The 22,989-nt window shown below is 37.0% G+C and overlaps 1 protein-coding gene across 42 annotated transcripts in view; it reads right to left on the bottom strand.

Annotated features, from left to right (window-relative positions):
* Positions 1-22,989, bottom strand: part of ABCB5 (ATP binding cassette subfamily B member 5) — a 157,957-nt gene that overhangs the window by 53,868 nt on the left and 81,100 nt on the right. For all 42 annotated transcript variants that reach the window (XR_014816812.1, XR_014816813.1, XR_014816811.1 and 39 more), the window contains 4 exons: positions 20,165-20,302; positions 2,552-2,695; positions 1,498-1,602; positions 1,235-1,312 (listed from right to left, as the gene is read on the bottom strand). Coding sequence is in view for 39 of the 42 variants with exons in the window: in XM_084978436.1 (XP_084834562.1) it covers positions 1,235-1,312; positions 1,498-1,602; positions 2,552-2,695; positions 20,165-20,302 (465 nt within the window). In the remaining 3 variants the exon portion in view is untranslated. The remainder of the gene's footprint in view (positions 1-1,234; positions 1,313-1,497; positions 1,603-2,551; positions 2,696-20,164; positions 20,303-22,989) is intronic.

Here is a 22,989-nt window from a genome sequence, read left to right as displayed (position 1 = left end):
AGGTTGCTATGGGAAACCCCCTACTCAGTTCATTTTGTCTCTTGTAGTTGCTGAAGAGTGCACAAAGGTGGAGGGGCTCTGTTACTCAGCAGTCCTTTAAGCACTACTGCTAAAAGTCACAAGACGTAAAAACTGGTTTTGAGGATTAGGTTGGAGTGACAGTAACTCTATTTTTGAAAAGAAATGACCCTGGCAGGAAGCTATTTGCTCCTGCATAGTGAGCTCTGGTGACAGAAAGTGTGGCAAAGGGCTCTAAATGATTACTGGCTTTCAGGGTAACCCAATACACCTCAACCTCTTGAAAGAATTTTAGAGGCGCTGATCTGAGACATTCTTGCCCCCAGGACTCACTTTTCAAGATTACTATTTGATCCACCTATTTTTAGTTATTTCACAGATATGAATGATCATATGTATGTGGCAGGCTGAACTGCCAGCTAGACTGATGTTACCTGAATTCAGGACTCTTCTGATGAGTGCAATGAGATTAGCTGCTTTCAAGAAGTATGCAGTGAAAAAAAACTTAAGCTTTGCACATGGATGAGAACTACACAAATTAAATCCTCTTCTTTATGTTTCCCAAGATACTGTAGCTCTACTGAAACTCTCCTTCAGTTATTTTTTTTTTAACTTAGTCCTCTATTCTTATCTTAGAACACTACATTATACATTAAGAGAAAGACTTGTCAAGATAATGCAAAAAACCAGGATTGGACTCTAAATCCCATTTTCTATAAGCTGTATTTTCTAACATAACATTTTTGGAATTGCTTCTATTAGAAAAATTTATTATAATAATTCTGTAGACTTGTGGTTGCCAAGGGGGAGGGAGTGGGGTGGTTGCAGAGCTTGGGGTTAATGGATAAAAACCACTGCCTTTGGAATGGATTAGCAATGAGATCCTGCTGTGTAGCACTGGGAACTATGTCTAGTCACTTATGATGGAGCATGACAATGTGAGAAAAAAGAATATATACATGTATGTGTAACTCAGTTACCATGCTGTACAGTAGGAAAAAAAATGTATTGGGGAAATAACTATTAAAAAATAATAAAAACTGGCAAATTGATTAAAAAAAAGAATTCTGATGTCAGATGCTGCTTAGGACACAAGAATGCTTTTAAATGATCAAAGGAAAGGTTATGTCAATAAATCAACTTGAAGAAAAACTGAAATCTAGAATTTTTAAAAACACATTTTAAATAAAATAAAAAGAACGAACCAAATACTAACCTGATATAACATGGCTTTAAATGCCAAGTGTCTTAATCTCATGGTTAAAATTTCCCCTGCTCTGCCGTAAAATAACCCCTGGAAAACAAACAAACAATTTATATGTATTCTTAACTCTCTTTTCCATTTTTTTGGGAACATTTAGTTACTATATTTACTTATTTATATTTTATTTCATTATTATCTTTACTTTTTAAAAACTCAAACAGGATGACAGAAAACAGTAATCATGTACAAATTTGTTTAATTGATTAAAAGCTTACCTGAATGAAATAACTGACAAAGCAAATAATACCCAAAATGACAAATATCATGGAATAAATTTCTGCATCATGCTTTAATGTGGTTTTATCATCATTCTCAAACATCTAAAAAGGAATAGTTTTTTTAAATCAGGTGATTGGAGGAAAATATAAGAAAGAAAAATAAAATGTCTACTCATCAAGATTTTTAAAATGAATTTCAACATGATAATAGCCATAAAAAAGAAAAATAATAATTCCCTTACATTTCTAGGGAAAAATGCACCACTATTCTATCTACATTCATTACATACAATAAAAAAACTCACTACTTCAATAAAAAAAAAAAACCTCACTGTTAATGCCCTCACTTATGCTATATAAATATAGGATCAGACAAATGAGTCCTCTATCTTCTATTATATCACAGTTTATTTTCAAAGAAACTATTGAAATTAGTTTTCTAATTCTAGTAACTCAAGTTTCTTAATATTCCTCTATTCAGAGTACTACCTGCAAACTAGACCTTTATATATGTCCCTAGAAATTGTTCCTAAAATTAGTAATTATACATATATTGGCATCTATGTTAACACAGTGTAGAAACACTCCAGGAGACTGAATACTTAACATAGCCCTAATAATATCCTTGAATTCATCAACTCTGCTGGGTCCTCCAGCACAATCCCAAACTCTGGTTATTTACCCTCTCTGAACCAATTGGTAATAAAAAATGGCCATTGTTTGGACTAGTTGAAAGAAAGAGTAGTGGTATTTGTCTATTTTATTGCTTTGGTGCTTTGGAATGCTGATATAGCACTGGAGTCAAAATTAGAAAACAAAGCAATTTCTTTACTGATTGCCCAGTTAACAAGGTCCAGCCAAACACTTCACAATAGAGGCTGGCTTATCCCCTTGGAACATTAGTTAAACTTTCTATCATGGATCCCACACAAGGGATGGCCCACTACACGTTCCAATTTCCCCCTTGCTAAGTCAAAGTCCACGGTTTTGTTCTCTCAGGTTATACTTTGTTTAACATTGTCAAAAATATTAGCAAATTAGTTTTACTTACAGTCACAATTTTTGCAAAGATGATGGAAAATACTGGATGAACACTTCCATTTAGAACAGAAGCCAATGTCCCCAGAACCACAGAAGGCCATTCAGACTTGTTTAATTTAAAAATTTTTAATAGAGAAACTTCAGGAAGACTTGTCTATAAATAAAATATCTTGGTTATAACCCCAGTTTGAGAAATTAGTCAATCTTGAACAGATCTATAATGTAAAATATCAAATATAATAAGAAACAGAGCAGAAAGTAGAATTTCTCTTAGAAAAATTTTACTGCCCATATTACTGATAATGATCTCAAACACAAAATAAATTGTGTTTATTTTATAATAAATTTGGGTTTATAAATACCCAAAAGTGGCAATTTGTGCAACTTATCACCTTTTGTCATGTCAGTTAATTATCATTAAAAAAAATACACATTAGGGGGAGTAGGATCAAGATGGTGGATGAATAAGACGAGGCACTCATCTCCTCCCTCAAACACATCAAAAAAAAAAAAATGTAGAATGATTCACACAGAACATCTACTGAATGCTGGCAGAGCACCTTAAACCACCCAAGAGGGCAAGAAACCCTTCACACAACTGGGTAGAACAAAAGGAAAGAGAGAGAGAGGAAAAAAAAAAAGGAATCAGGAAGGGACCAGCACTCCTGAGAGGGAGATATGAAACAGAAAAGGGATTTGCACCCTGGGATGCCACCTAACTGACTGGGAGATCAGTTGGGATGGAGGGGGAACCTCAGCGCCTTGGAAAAAAGTGCAGCAGTTGGACTGAGGAGGGAAAAGCAGAGAGAGAGCTGCACAGACCACTGGTACTACCACCATGGGATACCACAGCCTGGGACACTCAAGTCAGGGCTAGGAGCAGAGACTCAGGCTTCAGAAGTCAGTTTTGGGGAGGACACTAGGGTTGGCTGTGTGGAGACAGCCTGAGAGGTTAGATAGTGGAGCACCACAGCTAAAGGAGCACAGGAGGAGGCCTGGGCCCACAGGAGATGCAAGGCGCCATTGTTGGGGAGGGTGTGAGAAGGAGGGGTGGGACTTCCATAGGAATATCTTTCTCTGCCTACATGGTTGGGCACCTCTTGTGCAGTCTATGGGCAGGCAGTGGGGGCAAACCATCACAGCCATCTCAGACTCCAGAGGTGGGCACAACCCGCCACCATTAAGGGTCTGTGAATAGTCACCACCTGTAGCCCCAGTCACCTCAGGGCTTGCTATAGAGGACCATTCCCAGTTAAACGAACAGGAGAATTCCCTTGAAGGAGCAAACAATGAAACAGATCTCTGCAGTCTAACAGACACTAAGTTCAAAAAGTAGACAGTGAAAATTCTAAAGGAATTAATAGCAGATATGGTGTTCCCATTGTGGTTCAGTAGGTTGAGAACCCAACTAGTATCCATGAAGATGCAGGTTCAATCCATAGACTCATTCAGTGGGTTAAGGATCTGGCACTGCTGTGAGTTGCAGTGTAGGTTGCAGACATGGCTTGGATCCCATGTTGCTGTGACTGTGGCGTAGGCTGGCAACTGCAGCTCTGATTCAACCCCTAGCCCAGGAACTTCCATATGCTGCAGATGCAGCAACCCCCTCTCCCCCAAAAAAAGGAACTAGAAAATTTAAGGAGCCAAGAAAATTATAAAATTCATTTGCTGAGACAAAAGCTGAGTTAAAGGTATTGAAGAGCAGAATGAATAATGCAAAGGAATGAGTAAGTTACTTGGAAGATAGGATAATGGAAATCACCCAATCAGGACAGCAGAGAGAAAACCAAATGAGAAATCATGATAGCAATATGAGATCTATGGGATAATATAAAGTGGGTCAATCTACTCATAATAGGGATTCATGAAGGAGAAGAAAAAGAAAAGGGTATTCAACCTTAGAAATCTATACATAGAACTTCCATATGACCCCGCAGTCCCACTCTTGGGCATCTATCCGGACAAAACTCTACTGAAAAGAGACACATGCACCCGCGTGTTCACTGCAGCACTATTCACAATAGCCAGGACATGGAAACAACCCAAATGGCCATCAGCAGATGATTGGATTTGGAAGAGGTGGTATATATACACAATGGAATACTACTCAGCCATAAAAAAGAATGACATAATGCCATTTGCAGCAACATGGATGGAACTAGAGAATCTCATCCTGAGTGAAATGAGCCAGAAAGACAAAGACAAATACCATATGGTATCACTTATAACTGGAATCTAATATCCAGCACAAATGAACATCTCCTCAGAAAAGAAAATCATGGGAGTTCCCGTCGTGGCGCAGTGGTTACCGAATCTGACTAGGAACCATGAGGTTGCGGGTTCAGTCCCTGCCCCTTGCTCAGTGGGTTAATGATCCGGCATTGCCGTGAGCTGTGGTGTAGATTGCAGACATGGCTCGGATCCTGTGTTTCTGTGGCTCTGGCATAGGTCGGCGGCTACAGCTCCGATTGGACCCCTAGCCTGGGAACCTCCATATGCCGTGGGAGCGGCCCAAGAAATAGCTAAAAAGACAAAAAAAAAAAGAAAAAAGAAAATCATGGACTTGGAGAAGAGACTTGTGGTTGCCTGATGGGAGGGGGAGGGAGTGGGAGGAATCGGGAGCTTGGGCTTATCAGACACAACTTAGAATAGATTTACAAGGAGATCCTGCTGAATAGCATTGAGAACTTTGTCTAGGTACTCATGTTGCTACAGAACAAAGGGTGGGGAAAAATATGTAATTGTAATGTATACATGTAAGAATAACTTGATCCCCTTGCTGTACAGTGGGAAAATAAAAAAAAATAAATAAAAAAAGAAAAGGGTATTCAAAACATATTTGAAGAAATTATGGCTGAAAACTTTCCAAATCTAAAGGAAAAAGATATCAAGATACAGGAATTACAGAGGGCCCCCAAGTAAGTTGAAACCAAAGAGACCCACACCAACACATATTATGATAAAAATGGCAAAATTTAAAGATAAGGAAAGGATTCTAAAGGCATAAAGAGAAAAACAAAGGGTTAATTATAAGGAAATCTCCTAGGGCTATAAGCTGATTTCTCTACAGAAACACTGCAGTCCAGAAGAGAGTGGCAAGGTATACTTGAAGTTCTAAAAGGGAAACATTTGCAGCCTAGACTACTCTACCCAGCAAGAATATCATTTAAAATAGAGGGAGAAATAAGGAATTTCTTGAGCAGACAAAAACTAGGAGAATACAGCAATACTAAACTCATTCTAAAAGAAATACTAAAAGGTCTCCTCTAAACAGGAAAGAAATAAGACATAGGATGGAGGAAAACACAATTGGAAAGTAATAACTTAAGTAAGCCAATATACAGATTTAAAAGGGGAAAAAATTTGTAAAAGTGATGATAAATACAAGGAACAGCAAAAAGATAAACATGAAGATGTTAAAAAAAGGATATAAAAATCACAAAATGTGAGGAAGCAAAGTAAGAAAATCTAGACTCATGTTTGAACCTATATGACTATTAGGCTAAAGCAAGCAGATACAGGAATGGATTAACACACTTGAAAAAAAGGGCAATCACAAATCAAAACTAAGCAATACATTCATAAAAAGTAAAAGGAAGAGGACATAGGTATAATATAAAAGGAAATGATCCAACCAATAAAAGAAAGGAAAAAAGGAGAAACATAGAATCAATGGGAAAGCAAGGTTTAAAATGTCAATACATACATATTTATCAATAATTACCTTAAATGTCAATGGACTGAATGTTTTAGTCAAAAGACATACAGTGGCAGACTGGACACTATTTAATGATAAAAGGATAATTCAAGAAGAGGATATTATACTTGTCAGTATATAGGAGCACCAAATACATACAACAAATACTAAGAGACATAAAAAAATAAAAGCCTACAATATGCTGCCTACAAGAGACTCATCTTAGGGCAAAGGACACATAAAATGAAAGTAAGTGGATAGAAAAAGATATTTCACGTGAAAGGAAAAGATAGGAAAGTGGGCACTGCAGTACTCGTATCAGACAAAACAGACTTTAAAACAAAGCCCATAAAGAAAGATAAAGAAGGGCACTATTTAATGATTAAAGAATCAATTAAAGAAGAGGATATTACACTTGTCAACACATATGCCTCTAATATAGGAGCACCCAAATACATAAAACTAATACTAACAGACATAAAAGAAATTGATGGAAATACAGTAATAGTAGGAGATTTTTAACACCCCACTCACATCAATGGACAGATCCTCTAGACAGAAAATCAATAAGGCAACAGAGATCCTAAATGACACAATAGAAAAGTTAGACTTGATTGACATTTTCAGGACATTACATCCCAAAAAACCAAAATATGTATTCTTTTCAAGTACACATGGAACATTCTCAAGGACTGACCACATACTGGGGCACAAAACTAACCTCAACAAATTTAAGGATATAGTAATTGTTTCAGCATCTTCTCTGACCACAATGGCATGAAACTAGAAATTAACCACAGGAAAAGAAATGAGAAAAAACTGACTACATGGAGACTAAACAACATGCTACTAAAAACCAATGTGTCAATGAGGAAATCAAAAGGAAAATTAAAAAATACCTTGAGACAAATGATAGTGAAAATACAACCATTCAAAATCTATGGGATGCTGCAAAAACACTGCTTACAGGAAAATTCAAAGCCATACAGGCCTTCCTCAAAAAAGAAGAAAAATCTCAAATAAAAAACCTACTACCTAAAAGAATTAGAAAAAGAACAGGGAGTTCCCATTGTGGCTCAGTGATAATGGACCCAGCTAGGATCCATCAGGATGCAGGTTTAATTCCTGGCCTTACTCAGTGGGTTAAGGGTCCGATATTTCCAAGAGCTGTGGTGTAGGTTGCAGACACTGCTCAGATCCTGTGTTGCTGTGGCTTTGGTGTAGGCCGGCAGCTACAGCTTGGATTTGACCCCTATCCTGGGACTTCCATATGCTACAGGAGTGGCCCTAAAAAAGCACAAAAAAAAAAAAAAAGAAAGAAAAAGAAGAAACAAAACCTAAAATCAGCGGAAGGAAGTAAATCATAAAGATTAGAGAAGAAATAATAAATGAGAGATTCAAAAAACAATAGAAAAAAATCAATAAAAACCAAGAGCTGGTTCTTTGAAAGGGTTAAACAAAACTGAAAATCTCTGGCCAGACTCACCATGAAGAGAGAAAGAACCAAAATAAATAAAATAAGAAATGAAAAAAGAAAAATCTCAACAGATACTGGAGAAATACCAAAAAACCATAAGAGAATACGATGAACAGTTATATGCCAACAAATTTGACAACCTAGAAGAAATGGACCACTTTCTAGTGACGTACAGCCTGCCAAAACTGAATCAAGAAGAAACAGATCATCTGAATAGGCCAATCACTAGAAATGAAACTGAATATATCATAAAAACACTCCCTACAAACAAAAGTCCAGAACCAGATGGCTTCACAGGCGAATTCTACCAAACATACAAAGAACTTATACCCATCCTTCTTAAACTTCTCCAAAAGATTGAAGAAGGAACACTCCCAAATCATTCTGTGAAGCCACCATCACCCTAATACCAAAATCAGACAATCAGAAAGAGAAAGACAAATACCATATGATATCACTTATATGTGGAACCTAAAATATGGCACAAATGAACATATCTACAGAACAGACACAGATGCAAGGACATAGAGAACAGACTTGTGGTTGCCAAAGGGGTGGAGGGAGGCAGTGGGATGGACTGGGAGTTTTGGTTTAGTAGATGCAAACTGTTACATATAGAATAGATAAGCAATAAGACCCTACTATATAGCACAGGGAACTATATCCAATCACCTGTCATAGAATATGATAGAAGATAACATGGGAAAAAGAATGTATATATATCCATAACTGGGTCACTTTGCTATATAGCAAAAATTGACAGAACATTGTAAATCAACTATGATTTAAAAAAAGAAAAAAAAAAGTACACATTAACCCCCATGTTCTAATAGCTAAGACAGAGAAAATGACAGGCATATTTTCCTTGACATCTGTTAAACTGGATGGACAATCATGCTCCAGGATAGGATAAAATCTAGGTAGAAAGTAAGCATAGACAGAAGGTTAAAGTTTTACAAGCATTTTAAGCTTGAAAATTTTTGTTTTGTGACTTTTTTATGGAAGCATAAAATTCTTTTAACCAAAGTATTTTTCTAACACCTTGGTTAAAAGTTCGTTTGGTGTTTCTCAGTTATAAGTAAAATATTGTATTATCCGAGCATACTACTTACAGTCACTAGGCCTCAGTTTCCTTAACTTGCCAAGGCAGATAAACTTAACTCAGTATTTGCAAACAATAAATACCCAATAAATGTTAGCTGTTGCTGATGTTATTACGAAAGGAAGGATAATTTAATGCAAAATTTCAGCTCTTATACAGAGAAAGAAGATTGCAGGTAGCTCTGGTATTTGCTACCTCTTCCTGAGATCCATGGAGGGTGCCATGGGGTGGCAGTGGTTACCGTGATCAGAGGGTAAAGAAAATACAGCAATGATCTCTCCTTGCTCTTATCTAGAATATGTAGGGGATTTATTTTAGAAACTCAAAAAATTTTGTGAAAAATTTGAGGTGAATAATTATTTTGAATAGGAAAGTAGACAGCGAACTACTAGATATTTCATATGTTAAAACTTGGAGTTCCCATTGTGGCACAGTGGTTAATGAATCCGACTAGGAACCATGAGGTTGTGGGTTCAATGCCTAGCCTTGCTCAGTGGGTTAAAGGATCCGGTGTTGCTGTGAGCTGTGGTGTAGGTCGCAGACGCAGCTCAGATCCCCCGTTGCTGTGGCTCTGGAGTGGGCCAGCAGCAGCAGCTCCGATTGGATTGAGCCTGGGAACCTCCATATGCTGTGGGAGCGGCCCTACAAAAGGCAAAAAGATGAAAAAAAAAAAAAATTTAAAACTTCTTTGTGGCATTCACTCCTGAAGTAATGACATTTATGAACTAATAGCCAGAGAAAGACTTCAGGAAGGACTATAAAATAGTTTATAATTCTTGCTTTAATCTTAGTCTGGCAACTACAATATAAATTCTATTGTTTAAACAAAAGAACTTTCAAACTCTAAAGCTTTTAAAGTCTATTTTGAGGATAGCTAAACTAAGATTATATTGGGTTACTTAAAATTTTATTATCTGTTATCTTTCTGAAGTTTTCTCAAGATCAACACACAGAGCCTCACTTTTCAGTTGGTGACTGTCCAACAGAATATGTAGAAATTTTAAAAGTTTTATTCCAACTATTTGTAGAGCACTGAATATGGATTATCTTTTTTTGTCAAATCCTTTACAAAATTCCTCATTTTATAATGAAACTAAGGCTTAGCATAACCCAGGACACACCACCAGTAAATTACAGAGCCAGTAAAAGAAAGGCTATCTTGCTCCTATAGAATAAGCTATCCTTTTCTTTTTAAAAATATAAAACAGTAGAAGAAAATGGGTATTACCCTAAAAATGTTATCAAGATAGAAAAGGATAAAATGAAAAAAGACAAAAACAAAATGAAAATTTTTGGTAAAATCATGACAGATTCCTTGCCACCTAAATGTTAGAGGTTATAGCATATTTTAAGATAAACTGATATCAAAATATATGAAATTACAGACATTTTGTAAAGAGGTATGAGAGGGTTTAAAGTTAAAAAACAAATCTCTTAAAGATTTAAAAATTTAATTTGATATATTTTAGAGCTTTATTGAGTTATAATTTTCATATAAGCTGCACATATTTAAAATTTGGTAAGTTTAGAATAACGACACATCCATGAAACCATAACCACAGTCAACATAATGAAAGTATCTATTACTCCAGTAAGTTTTCTCCTGCCTTTTGTATTCCCTTTTTTTCCACACCTATCAGCTGCCAGTGCTCTTCTTCTATAACCATTGATATGTTTTTTTGGCATTATAGATTGCATTGCATTTTCTAGAGTTTTATATAGATGGAATAATATGGTATGTACTCTTTATTTATTTATTTTTTTCCCACTGTACAACAAGGGGATCAAGTTATCCTTACATGTATACATTTTTCCCCCCACTCTTTGTTCTGTTGCAACATGAGTATCTAGACATAGTTCTCAATGCTACTCAGCAGGATCTCCTTGTAAATCTATTCTAAGTTGTGTCTGATAACCCCAAGCTCCCGATCCCTCCCACTCCCTCCCTCTCCCATCAGGCAGCCACAAGTCTATTTTCCAAGGCCATGATTTTCTTTTCTGAGGAGATGTTCATTTGTACTGGATATCAGATTCCAGTTATAAGTGATATCATATGGTATTTGTCTTTGTCTTTCTGGCTCATTTCACTCAGGATGAGATTCTCTAGTTCCATCCATGTTGCTGCAAATGGCATTATGTCATTCTTTTTTATGGCTGAGTAGTATTCCATTGTGTATATATACCACCTCTTCCAAATCCAATCATCTGCTGATGGCCATTTGGGTTGTTTCCATGTCCTGGCTATTGTGAATAGTGCTGCAATGAACACGCGGGTGCATGTGTCTCTTTTCAGTAGAGTTTTGTCCGGATAGATGCCCAAGAGTGGGATTGCGGGGTCATATGGAAGTTCTATGTGTAGATTTCTAAGGTATCTCCAAACTGTTCTCCACAGTGGCTGTACCAGTTTACATTCCCAACAGTGCAGGAGGGTTCCCTTTTCTCCACACCCCCTCCAGCACTTGTTATTTGTGGACTTATTAGTGAGGGCCATTCTGACTGGTGTGAGGTGGTATCTCATGGTAGTTTTGATTTGCATTTCTCTCATAATCAGGGATGTTGAGCATTTCCATGTGTTTGCTGGCCATCTGCATAGCTTCCTTGGAGAACAGTCTATTCAGGTCTTTTGCCCATTTTTCCATTGCATTGTTGGCTTTTTTGCTGTTGAGTTGTATATATATTCTAGAGATTAAGCCCTTGTCAGTTGCATCATTTGAAACTATTTTCTCCCATTCTGAAAGTTGTCTTTTTGTTTTCTTTTGGGTTTCCTTTGCTGGGCAAAAGCTTTTCAGTTTGATGAGGTCCCATGGGTTTATTTTTGCTCTAATTTCTATTGCTTTGGGAGACTGACCTGAGAAAATATTCATGATGTTGATGTCAGAGAGTGTTTTGCCTATGTTCTCTTCTAGGAGTTTGATGGTGTCCTGTCGTATATTTAAGTCTTTCAGCCATTTGGAGTTTATTTTTGTGCATGGTGTGAGGGTGTGTTCTAGTTTCATTACTTTGCATGCAGCTGTCCAGGTTTCCCAGCAATGCTTGCTGAATAGACTTTCTTTTTCCCATTTTATGTTCTTGCCTCCCTTGTCAAAGATTAGTTGACCATAGGTGTCAGGGTTTATTTTTGGGTTCTCTATTCTGTTCCATTGGTCTGTCTGTCTGTTTTGGTACCAGTACCACACTGTTTTGATGACTGTGGCTTTGTAATATTTTTTTAAGTCTGGGAGAGTTATGCCTCCTGCTTGGTTTTTGTTTCTCAGGATTGCTTTGGCGATTCTGGGTCTTTTGTGGTTCCATATAAATGTTTGGATTGTTTGTTCTAGTTCTGTGAAAAATGTCATGGGTAATTTGATACGGATTGCATTGAATCTGTAGATTGCTTTGGGTGGTATGGCCATTTTTACAATACTGATTTTTCCAATCCAGGAACATGGAATATCTTTCCATTTCTTTCCATCTTCTTTGATTTCTTTGATTATAGTTTTATAGTTCTCAGCATATAGGTCCTTTACCTCCTTGGTCAGGTGTATTCTGAGGTATTTGATTTTGTGAGGTGCAATTTTAAAAAGGTATTGTATTTTTGTATTCCTTTTCTAATATTTCATTGCTGGTATACAGAAATGTGACTGACTTCTGAATGTTAATCTTATATCCTGCTACTTTGCTGAATTTGTTGATCAGTTCAAGTAGTTTTTGGGGTTGAGTCCTTAGGATTTTCTATGTATAGTATCACGTTGTCTGCGTACAGTGACAGTTTTATCTCTTCTCTTCCTATATGCATGCCTTTTATTTCTTTTGTTTGTCTAATTGCTGTGGCTAGGACTTCCAAAACTATGTTGAAGAGCAGTGGTGAGAGTGGGCATCCCTGTCTTGTTCCAGATTTGAGTGAGAAGGCTTTCAGTTTTTCCCCATTGAGTATTATATTTGCTGTGGGTTTGTCATAAATGGCTTTGATTATGTTCAGGAATGTTCCCTCTATACCCACTTTGGCGAGGGTCTTGATCATGAATGGATGTTGGACTTTGTCAAATGCTTTTTCTGCATCTATTGAGAGGATCATATGGTTTTTGACTTTTCTTTTGCTAATGTGGTGTATGACGTTGATTGATTTGCGTATGTTGAAGCATCATTGTGAACCTGGGATGAACCCTACCTGGTCATGGTGTATGATTTTTTTTGATATGTTGTTGGATTCGGTTGGCTAAGATTTTGTTGAGAATTTTTGCATCTATATTCATCAAAGATATTGGCCGATAGTTTTCTTTTTTGGTGGTATCTCTGTCTTGGAATTAGGGTGATGGTGGCATCATAGAATATCTTTGGGAGTATTCCTTCTTCTTCAACCTTTTGAAAGAGTTTAAGGAGGATGGGCACCACTTCCTCTTTATATGTTTGGTAGAATTCTCCTGTGAAGCCATCTGGTCCTGGACTTTTATTTTTAGGGAATGTTTTATGCCATCTTCAATTTCATTTCTAGTGATCGGTCTGTTCGGTTGGTCTGTTTCTTCTTGATTCAGTTTTGGCAGGCTGTAAAATTCTAGAAAATTGTCCATTTCTTCTAGGTTGTCAAATTTGTTGGCATATAGTTGTTCATAGTATTCTCTTATGGTTTTTTGTATTTGTGCAGTAACCATTGTGATTTCTCTTTTTTCATTTATAATTTTGGTTATTTGAGTTCTTTCTCTCCTATTTTTAGTGAGTCTGGCCAGGGGTTTGTCAATTTTGTTTACCTTTTCAAACAAGCAGCTCTTGGTTTTATTAATTTTCTCTATTGTTTTTTTGAATCTCTATTTTATTGATTTCTTCTTTGATCTTTATAATTTCCTTCCTTTTGCTGACTTTAGGTCTTTTTTGTTCTTCTTTTTCTAATTCATTTAGGTGGAGGGTTAAGTTGTCCATTTGGGATCTTTCTTCTTTTTTTGAGAAAGGCCTGTATTGCTGTAAATTTCCCTCTGAGCACTGCTTTTGCAGCATCCCATAGATTTTGAGAGGTTGTGTCTTCATTGTCATTTGTTTCAAGGTATTTTTTAATTTCCTTCTTGATTTCCTCATTGACCCATTGGTTTTTTAGTAGCATGTTGTTTAGTCTCCATGTAGTAGTTTTTTTCTCATTTCTTTTCCCATGGTTGATTTCTAATTTCATGGCGTTGTGGTCAGAGAAGATACTTGAGATAATTTCTATGCTCCTATAGTTGTTGAGGTTAGGTTTGTGTCCCAATATATGGTCGATTCTTGAGAATGTTCCATGTGCACTTGAGAAGAATGTGTATTGATATGTACTCTTTACATCTAGCTACTTTTGCTCAAATGTTACTCTGAGATTTATCTACACTGTTATACATGAATTAATATTCCCTTCATTTTCATTGCTGAGTAGTATTTCACAGTGTGGCTATACTACAATTTATGTATCCATTTACCTTTTACATAAGTTTGGGTCAATCCCAGTTTGGGGCTATTACATATCAAGCTGCTATGAACACATACAAGTCTGTGGATATAGGCTTTCATTCCTCTCGAGTGGCTGGATCATAGAGTAAGTGTTATGTTTAACTTTTTAAAAAACTGCTAAATTATTTTAAAAAGTGGATTTACTATTTTTTACTACCACCAGAAAATGTGGAGTTCTAGCTGCTCCCAAGCCACCAATACTTCATACAATCTTTTTAGATTTAATCATTCTAATAGGTGTATTGTGAGATCTCAATTATGATTTAATTTGCATTTCTCTAATGCTTAATGATGTTATGCATTTTTTGTGTGCTTATTTCTCATATGCACATCTTTTTATCTACTTTATCAATATTTAAAAAAGGGTGTTGAAACATCTGAATACAATTGTGTATTTCTTTTTTCAGTTCTTGATAAATTGATTCTTTTTTAATTTTCAGATAACCATCCTTATCCCTGGTAATTTTTTTGCTCTGAAATCTACCTTAATTGCCATTAACATTATAGTCTACCTTCAAGTAATATTATATACCATTTAAGAACCTTAAAATAGAATACTTCCATTCCTAATCTTCTGGCTATTGTTTTTATACTTTTACCTATATTGTAATCCCCACACTGTGTTTTATTTTTCTTTAAAAACCAGATTTTAAAAACATTATATTATGTTAACCTATTTATTTATTTGCTTTTTAGGGCCACACTCACAGCATACGGAGCTTCCCAGCCTAGGGGTCCAATCAGAGCTACAACTGCTAGCCTCCGCCACAGCCACAGCAACATCAGATCCAAGCTGCATCTGCAAACTACACCACAGCTCACGGCAACGCCAGATCCTTAACCCACTGAGTGGGGCCAGGGATTGGAATCATTTCTGCTGCACCACAACAGGAATTCCTTAACCCTTTTATTTATTATTTTTGATACTTTTCATTCCTTTTTATAATCTGTTATCACTTTTCTTTTGGCTGAAGAACTTCCTTTAACATTCCTTGTAGTATAGGTCTGCAGGTGATGAATTATTTTAGCTCTCTTTTTCCCCCTGAACCATTCTGCATATTGCCCTTATTTTTGAAAGGTATTTTTCTGCAGGTAGCATTCTAATTCAACTTTTTTCCCCCCTCTGATTAAAGATATTGCTCTATTGTCCTCCGGTTTGCACTGTTTCTAATGGAATTCTGTGATATTTCTTATTTTTTCCTTTATATAAATCGTGATGATTTTCTCTAGAGACTTTATAATTTTTCTATCACTTTTTTTTTTTTGGTCTTTTTAGGGCTGCACCCATGGCACATGGAGGTTTCCAGGCTGGGGTCAAATTGGAGCTACAGTGCCCGCCTACACCTCAGCCACAGCAACACCAGATCTGAGCTACATCAAAAAACATCACAGCTCATGGCAATGCCGGATCCTTAACCCACTAAGCAAGCTCAGGGATCGAACCTGCAACCTCATGGTTCCTAGTTGGATTCATTTCTGCTTCGCCATGACGGGAACTCCCCCATCACTTTTTTAAAGCAATTTGATTATAGTGTTTCTCATTTTTCTGCTGGTTGGAATTTATTGAGCTTCTTGGATCTGTGAATTTTCAATTTTCACCAGGTTTGGAAATTTTTTTTTTAAATTCCTGTTCAAAAGATTTTTGGTTCCCTCACTCCTTTGGGAGCATATAAAATATAGTTATAATAGTTGTTTAACATTCCCACTGATTCTACCAAGTGTATAATTTCTAGGTCTATTTCTACTGATCTATTTTCCCCCTTCATTTTGGGTACAATTTTCCTGCTTCTGTACTTGCCTGGAGATTTTTGATTGAATGCCAGACACTGTAAATTTTACTCATTGGATATTATTTGAATTCTTACATATATTGTTGTGCCTTGTTCTGGAACACATTTGAACTACCACAGCAGCTCTACTGCCCACCCTAGCGCAGGTCACAGCAGGACTGCTAGTTTGCTCTTGGGCTTTGTTAGTTGGGCTCAGAGCTGAGTTTAGTCTGGGGATAATTTTCCCCCTTTGAGTTAATACTTCCTTTAGATTCAACTCAAAGCCCTATGAATTTAGAGATTCCTCACTTTGGCTGGTTTAATAAAAATTATTCCTGGCCCTCTGTAAGCTCTAAGGATTTTTCCTTCTCATCCATTCCTTTGCCTTTGTCAGTTTTCTCAATAAATGCACTGTTTAGTATTCAGATGAAGACTCAAGGGAGAACCTTGAAAACCTCTGCACATCTCTGCAACTCTCTCTCTGTCTCTGTCTCTGAGCAGTTCTCTTTCTTCTAGTTCTCTGCTCTGAAGACTGACTACTTTGGTCTCCTGGGCTCTGCCTAGTTTTTCCTTCCAGCTCTGAGGCTTATAACTTGATAGTAACCTGGGTCAATGATAAGATTCATCTAATTTGTTTCCCCTTCTTCAGGGATTACTGTCTTCTTATGCCTGATGTCCAAAGTTAGAAAACTGTTTCACATACTTTGTCTAGTTTCTTAGGTGTGTCAAGCAGGAAGGCAAGTCTCACTCCTGTTAATCTTTCTTGGCTATAAGTAGAAATCTCTGATTTCATCTGGTTTCCAAAGCAACTGACATAAATGATTTCTTCCTCTTTTGGTAATATTTCTTTAGTTGACTTCTATGATACCAAACACTCCTTGCTTTCATTTTATTTTCTAGCCATTCTTTAGGCTCCAGTACTGGCTACTGTTCTCTACCTGAATTTAAATTTTGTAGTATCCTCAGTCTCAATCTTCTGTCCTAATTGCTTCTCCATCTATTCTTTATTTCTCCTTAGACTGCTTTAGTCGGGCCCATCGGTCCATTTTTTATCCATTATCATCTGTTTTCTGCTTGCTCTTCCCACTCTTACTCTGGCTCCCAAACACCATTCTCGCAGCCACATTAAGTAAATCAGTTCATGCACTCTTCTGAGTAAGATCCTCTCCTGCAACAGTTGTTAATCTGTTTTGTATCATGGACCCCTTTGGAAAATTTGTGAAATCTATGAACTCCTTCTCAGAAGAATTGATAACAATGTACTAAATAAAACTTAGGTCTCAAAGAAAGCCAATTATATTGAAATATAATATTCAAAATGTTTAGCAAAAAATCCAAAGCTGTGATATAATTATGTGCTTCATCATTAGCACATTAAATAATAAGATCTAATAGAGATGAATACAAAGATATTCTAAGATATCTCTGATAACTACAATGTGACATATATATTTCTGTGATTTTCATTGGTGACATTATAGACCCTGGTAATATTAGTGTTGTTTGTTGTTTGAATTCATAATTAAAGTACATTAAATTTATATCAAGGATAGATGGGATTTAATTCAGGTTAATTCCTTGTGAGTCATGAAGCACTGGTTAAAAATCACCAAAGGCTTTCTGTTAAGAGTAAGAAGAGAATCCAAAGCTATTACTATGGCCTACAAGGCACCACATCATCTGGTCCTTGAGCTTCTCATATACCTCCCTGCCTACTTCTCTCTTCCTCAGTTACTGTGTCTCCCAATTCCGGGCCCTTATATTTGCTGTTTCCTCTATTTAAAATAATATCAGCTCTGTCCCGGTTATTGGTTTATTGCTCCTCAGGTCCAAATTCACCCTTCAGTCTGATAGAAATTTCTCCTTTACCAGCTGGTAAAATGTCAAGCTCTGTCAGTAGAGGGTACTGGACAGACACTTTAGGAGGGGATTTTTCTTCCTGCTCTTTCAGGTGGGCTTACTGGGAAGGCTCCTATAGGATGAACTTCTTCTTTTTTTTTTTTTTTTTTGTCTTTTTGCCATTTTTCGCGCTGCTCCTGCGGCATATGGAGGTTCCCAGGCTAGGGGTTGAATCGAAGCCATAGCCGCTGGCCTATGCCAGAGCCATAGAAATGCAGGATCCAAGCCGCGTCTGCAACCTACACCACAGTTCACTGCAATGCCAGCTTGTTAACCCACTGAGCAAGGCCAGGGATTAAACCCACATCCTCATGGATTCTAGTCGGGTTTGTTACTACTGAGCCACGATGGGTAATCCCTCATTATTTTTTTTTATAGTTCTTTCATTTCTTTGTTCACTTTTCACTTCATTACCACAGTCTGAAAGAATCCTTTTCAAACATGGTCATGGAGCTGAGGCTTGGCTTGTTTCAGTTTTTGGTTGTAAGACTATCCTTCCAGGCTCTCAGCTTTTGCACATGCTATAGCTATAGGCACCAGATAGCCATGTTTCAGCTTCATTTTAAGAGTAGGTCCAGCTCACCCCTGCAGTTTGTTCTATTTCTGGTTGGTAGAGATATTTATCTTGTTTTTGGAGCCTAGGAATGTCTTACCAGTTTTTCTCTTTTTAGGTTTTATCTAACATTCCCATGTGTATGGAGCGGCACAGTTGTAATGTAGCATAAATTTACACTACCATTTTCTCTAGAAGTATGACAGTTGTTTTTTAATCTTGTAATTTTAATCTTTATTAGGTTTTTGAAAAATCTTCTTTATAGATCTAGTGAGTTTTCAGACTTCCAGGTATGTTTTTATTCTATTTGTAGCAATTACAGTGGAAGGTCCAGGAGCTCTAAAGAGATGTTTTAACATAGCATTTTTTTAAACTCTTGCACAGTGTTTCACAAATTCTCATACAGTACAAACTCTTGTACGGTATTCTTACAGGCATTCAGCCATATGGCAAATCATATGCATTATTATTTACTTGATTTTTTTTCTTTGTAGTTTATGTAAGTGAAACTTTTAAAAGAAAATTGATAGATAGGGAAAAATTTAAGTGTGAATGCCATGTATGATCATGTACCTAAAGAGAAAGCATTGCATCAAGGATTAAAAGTTGTAGACAGACAGTGCCAGAAAAGGGCAGAGGAGGGAGTTTGGGGCAGATACTCCCAGGGCTACAGGCAGATAATTCCAGAGCTTCAGGGAGATAATTGGCAGATGAGACCAAGAAGAGAGATGGTGGCAATAGCTATGGGGTGGTTCAACCTCAAGTATCTGTCAGACTCAAGGAGAAGAGAATTCCATCTTAGGAGAAAACAGTAGACCAAAGATAGAAGTGGGGTGATATGGAAGCTGCGGGTTAGGAAGATAGAAGCTAATATTCAGCGTCTGGGCAGGCGATTTCAAGGTATGTGAGTTTACAACTGAGAAGCAGCAAAAGGAGGCTGAGTGATGCTGACTGGTGTTGAGGAGAGGGTTGGGATTAGGGAATTCAGAGGCTTCAAGAGGCATGGGCTGAGGTGAGATGGAATGATGTTTTATGAAGGAGGGCTAAGGAAAATGTTTAGAGTGGAGGTCGAGGGCCAGAGTAGGCACTGGGCATGTTAAGAGAAGGGAATGGAATAGAGATATTAGACTAGAGTGGAGACTGAAGAGAAGTAGTACTGAGGAGTATGAGGTATAAAGACGGTTAAAGCATGGTGATCTGGACTGCAGAAGAGCCTGGGGGTAGGAGAGGAGAAGCAAGCATGGGAACAGGTACTCTTGCCCAAATGGACAAAGCTATTAGAGTTGTACCCTGGGATTGGAAGACTGGATCCTGTACATGCTAGTGCTGATCTGCATCCACTGAGTAGATCTGAGTCCTTATATGACTCAAATTGATCTTGAACATCAATGGTGGTTTCTGTACCACACTTCCTGAGCTACTATGGTTTGGCACATAGGAAAGGATTCTCATGAGATTTCTTGCCCCAACAATGAACTCCGGCATAAATGCAATCTTATTTGAGGGCCTCTTTCTTATGTGTCACAGTGATGTTAGAGTGAAGTTTGGGAAAGACTTATGTTTGGTAAACTAGGTGCTTTAATAACATTTCATAATAAATACATTCTAAATATTATAAGGAATGGTGTCAAAATTCATTGGTGAACATGTCGGCAGAACTTATTGATAGTTGAACCATTACCTTCTTATACTGGATGGAGTCCTCAGACTTGTCAGTATCTGGATTGATGCTATTCATAGAGCACAGAGGAGTTGAGCTGGTATTTTTTTCAGTAGAATATGCCATTGATTCCATCTGTTCATCAGCTTTTTTAATATCCTTAAATGAAGAATATATATGTTAAAACTAGAATAATGCCTTAAAAATTCAAAGCAACTTTAATAAGCATCCCTCTAAAACTATACCACCTCTGTTACTGAAAGTCATATTATTCTTGAGCAATTCTTGCTGAAGTTTTTAGACACGATAGAAAGCTAATAAGACTACTTCATACTAGTTAGTGACAATAGCTTATTGTGCCTTGTTTCTCCTAAAGACCTATATAATGAACTAGAGAAAACCATGTCTTAACCCCAATTATTCCACTACCAAGGACAGATGTTAGTAAAAGGAGCTTTGTGAGAGAGATGATTCATAAAAACTATTTCTGACCCTTTCTCCTTAGCCTTTTCTGGAGCTTATAAATTTATAACATGTAGCTGGGCACTTAAATGTGAGGCTTGTCCTAGGCCTCACATAGATCTCAGGAGACAAAACTTTCCAGGCCTGCTGCTGCTGCCCATTCCAAACTGATCAAAAGGCAAAACTGGTGGGGCCAGTTCCAGAAGAATACGAAATTCCAAAGACATCAAGATAACCTTAAGAAACTTTAAATTATGAAGTTCTACACCAGACTGCTCTAAGTGTAGTTTTTGTTTCTTGAGCTACTCCAATAAATGAGACAGTTTTAGTGAAATAAAGGAGGTACATATTCTCTGCTCATCTGAATGCAGTGTGAGTAAATTTGTGATTTCGTTATGAAGAGATGGGAGGAAGTGTCAAAACAGAAACGAAGAGCCCAACTAGGATGATGGTGGCCCAGACCTGGAAAGACTTAGGTAAATTTAGGTGCAAAGGAGGGTATGTATACAGAAGGCTTCCCAGAGACACTTCGATTCTTTAATAAGATTAACAACTATTAATCAGTTATTTCAAAGTACCATGAATTTAAACTAGCCTTATACTATCATAACATCTTTAATCAGACATTCCTTTCTTTATGTGATCACTTTCTTTTTTTCTATAAATTTCTCTGACAAGAAAGACTGTTTTTTTTTTTTTTTCTTTTTTTGGTCTTTTGTCATTTTAAGGCTGTACCCACGGCATATGGAGGTTCCCAGGCTAAGGGTCCAAATGGAGCTACACCTGCTGGCCTACACCACAGCAACAGCAACGCCAGATCCAAGCCAGATCCTTAACCTACTGAGTGAGACCAGGGATCAAACCGAAACCTCATGGTTCCTAGTGGGATTCGTTTCTGCTGCCTCACGATAGCACCTCCAAAGAAAGAAATTTTTTATTTGGCACTTTTTTTTTCCCCCAATAACTATTTACCTTGTGGTGAATTTCAAATAAAAAATTTGATTTCTTATAAATTTTTCTAAAAAGGTGGTTTAACAGGTCAAAGACAATTCCTTTTCCTGAGAAGGCTGCTAGACAAAATAACAATGACAAGAAGTTTTGGTATGTATATATTTCCATCTTTTTTTTTTTTTTTTTGGTCTTTTTGTCTTTTTTCAGGGCTGCACCTGCAGCATATGGAGGTTCCCAGGCTAGGGGTCCAAGAGTCACAACAACACAAGATCCAAGCTGCGTCTGCGACTTACACTACAGCTCACAGCATGATCCTTGACCCACTGAGCAAGGCTAGGGATTGAACCCGCGTGCTCATGGATGCTAGTCGGGTTTGTTAATCGCTGAGCCATAATGGGAACTCCCTTCTATATGTTTATATTTCTTTTTTTTTTAACTTTTTTTTTAAGGGCCGAGCCCACAGCATATGAAAGTTTCCAGGCTAGGGGTCCAGTTGGAGCTGTAGCTGCTGGCCTACAGCTTTAGCTGTAGCTGCTGCGCCTGCAACTTACGCTATAGCTCACAGCAATGCCGGAGCCTTAACCCACTAAGCAAGCCAGAAACTGAACCTGTGTCTTCATGGATACTAGTTGGGTTTGTTACTGCTGAGCCAGGATGGGAAACTTTTCATTTTCATGTGGAAACTCACTGAAGGAAACTGAAATACTCACTATGTCTGTAAATAATTATATATGTTCTAAATATATAATTACAGTATTAATTTGTACATGGTTACAGCAATAACCATGGTTTGAACTTTCTTGAAAAGTTTGATTGGATAACAATTGCTAATGGTAGGACTAGTAATATAATAAAATTTATCATGTCAACAATAATTCTAAGTACTTTACATGAACTCATTTAACACTCACTGTAATTCATTAATACATTACTATTATTTTTCCCATGTTAGAGATTAGAAAACTGAGGCACAGAATATTTAAACCACTTATCCAAAATCCTAAAACTACTAAGGGGCAGAGAAAGATTTCAACTTGCAGTATCTCCAGAGCTTGTAACCTTAACCATTTTGCTATGCTGCTTTTTGCGATTGATTTTCTTAGCAGCATTAACTTTAAAATTAACACTTATGAAAATCATGAAGTCATAAATTGATTCATTTGGATACCACAGGCAATAATAACAAATAAGTGCATTTAGAGTTTCAGAAATATGTTACTGTTTATGCAGATATCATGTATGTTATGTTACCATACAGTTCCCAGAATATTAGAGTTGTTCACTGAGTATTAATCTTTAAAATTGTCATGTTATAACAGATGAACATTATTTTAGGTAATCAGTACAAATCCATTTTGAGTAAGGTGTTTTAAATTTTTATACTTTTATATCAAACACTCCATTTTTATTTTCCTTATATTGTGAAACTAACA

Source organism: Sus scrofa, chromosome 9 (genome assembly GCF_054392235.1).
Source record: "Sus scrofa isolate SSC_HxYL_T2T_F1_AM1 chromosome 9, Sscrofa_HxYL_maternal_Yorkshire_Landrace_v2.0, whole genome shotgun sequence".
NCBI lineage: Eukaryota > Metazoa > Chordata > Mammalia > Artiodactyla > Suidae > Sus > Sus scrofa.
The sequence above is the reverse complement of the archived record's forward strand: the minus strand, read 5'-3'. Positions and strand labels throughout refer to the sequence as shown.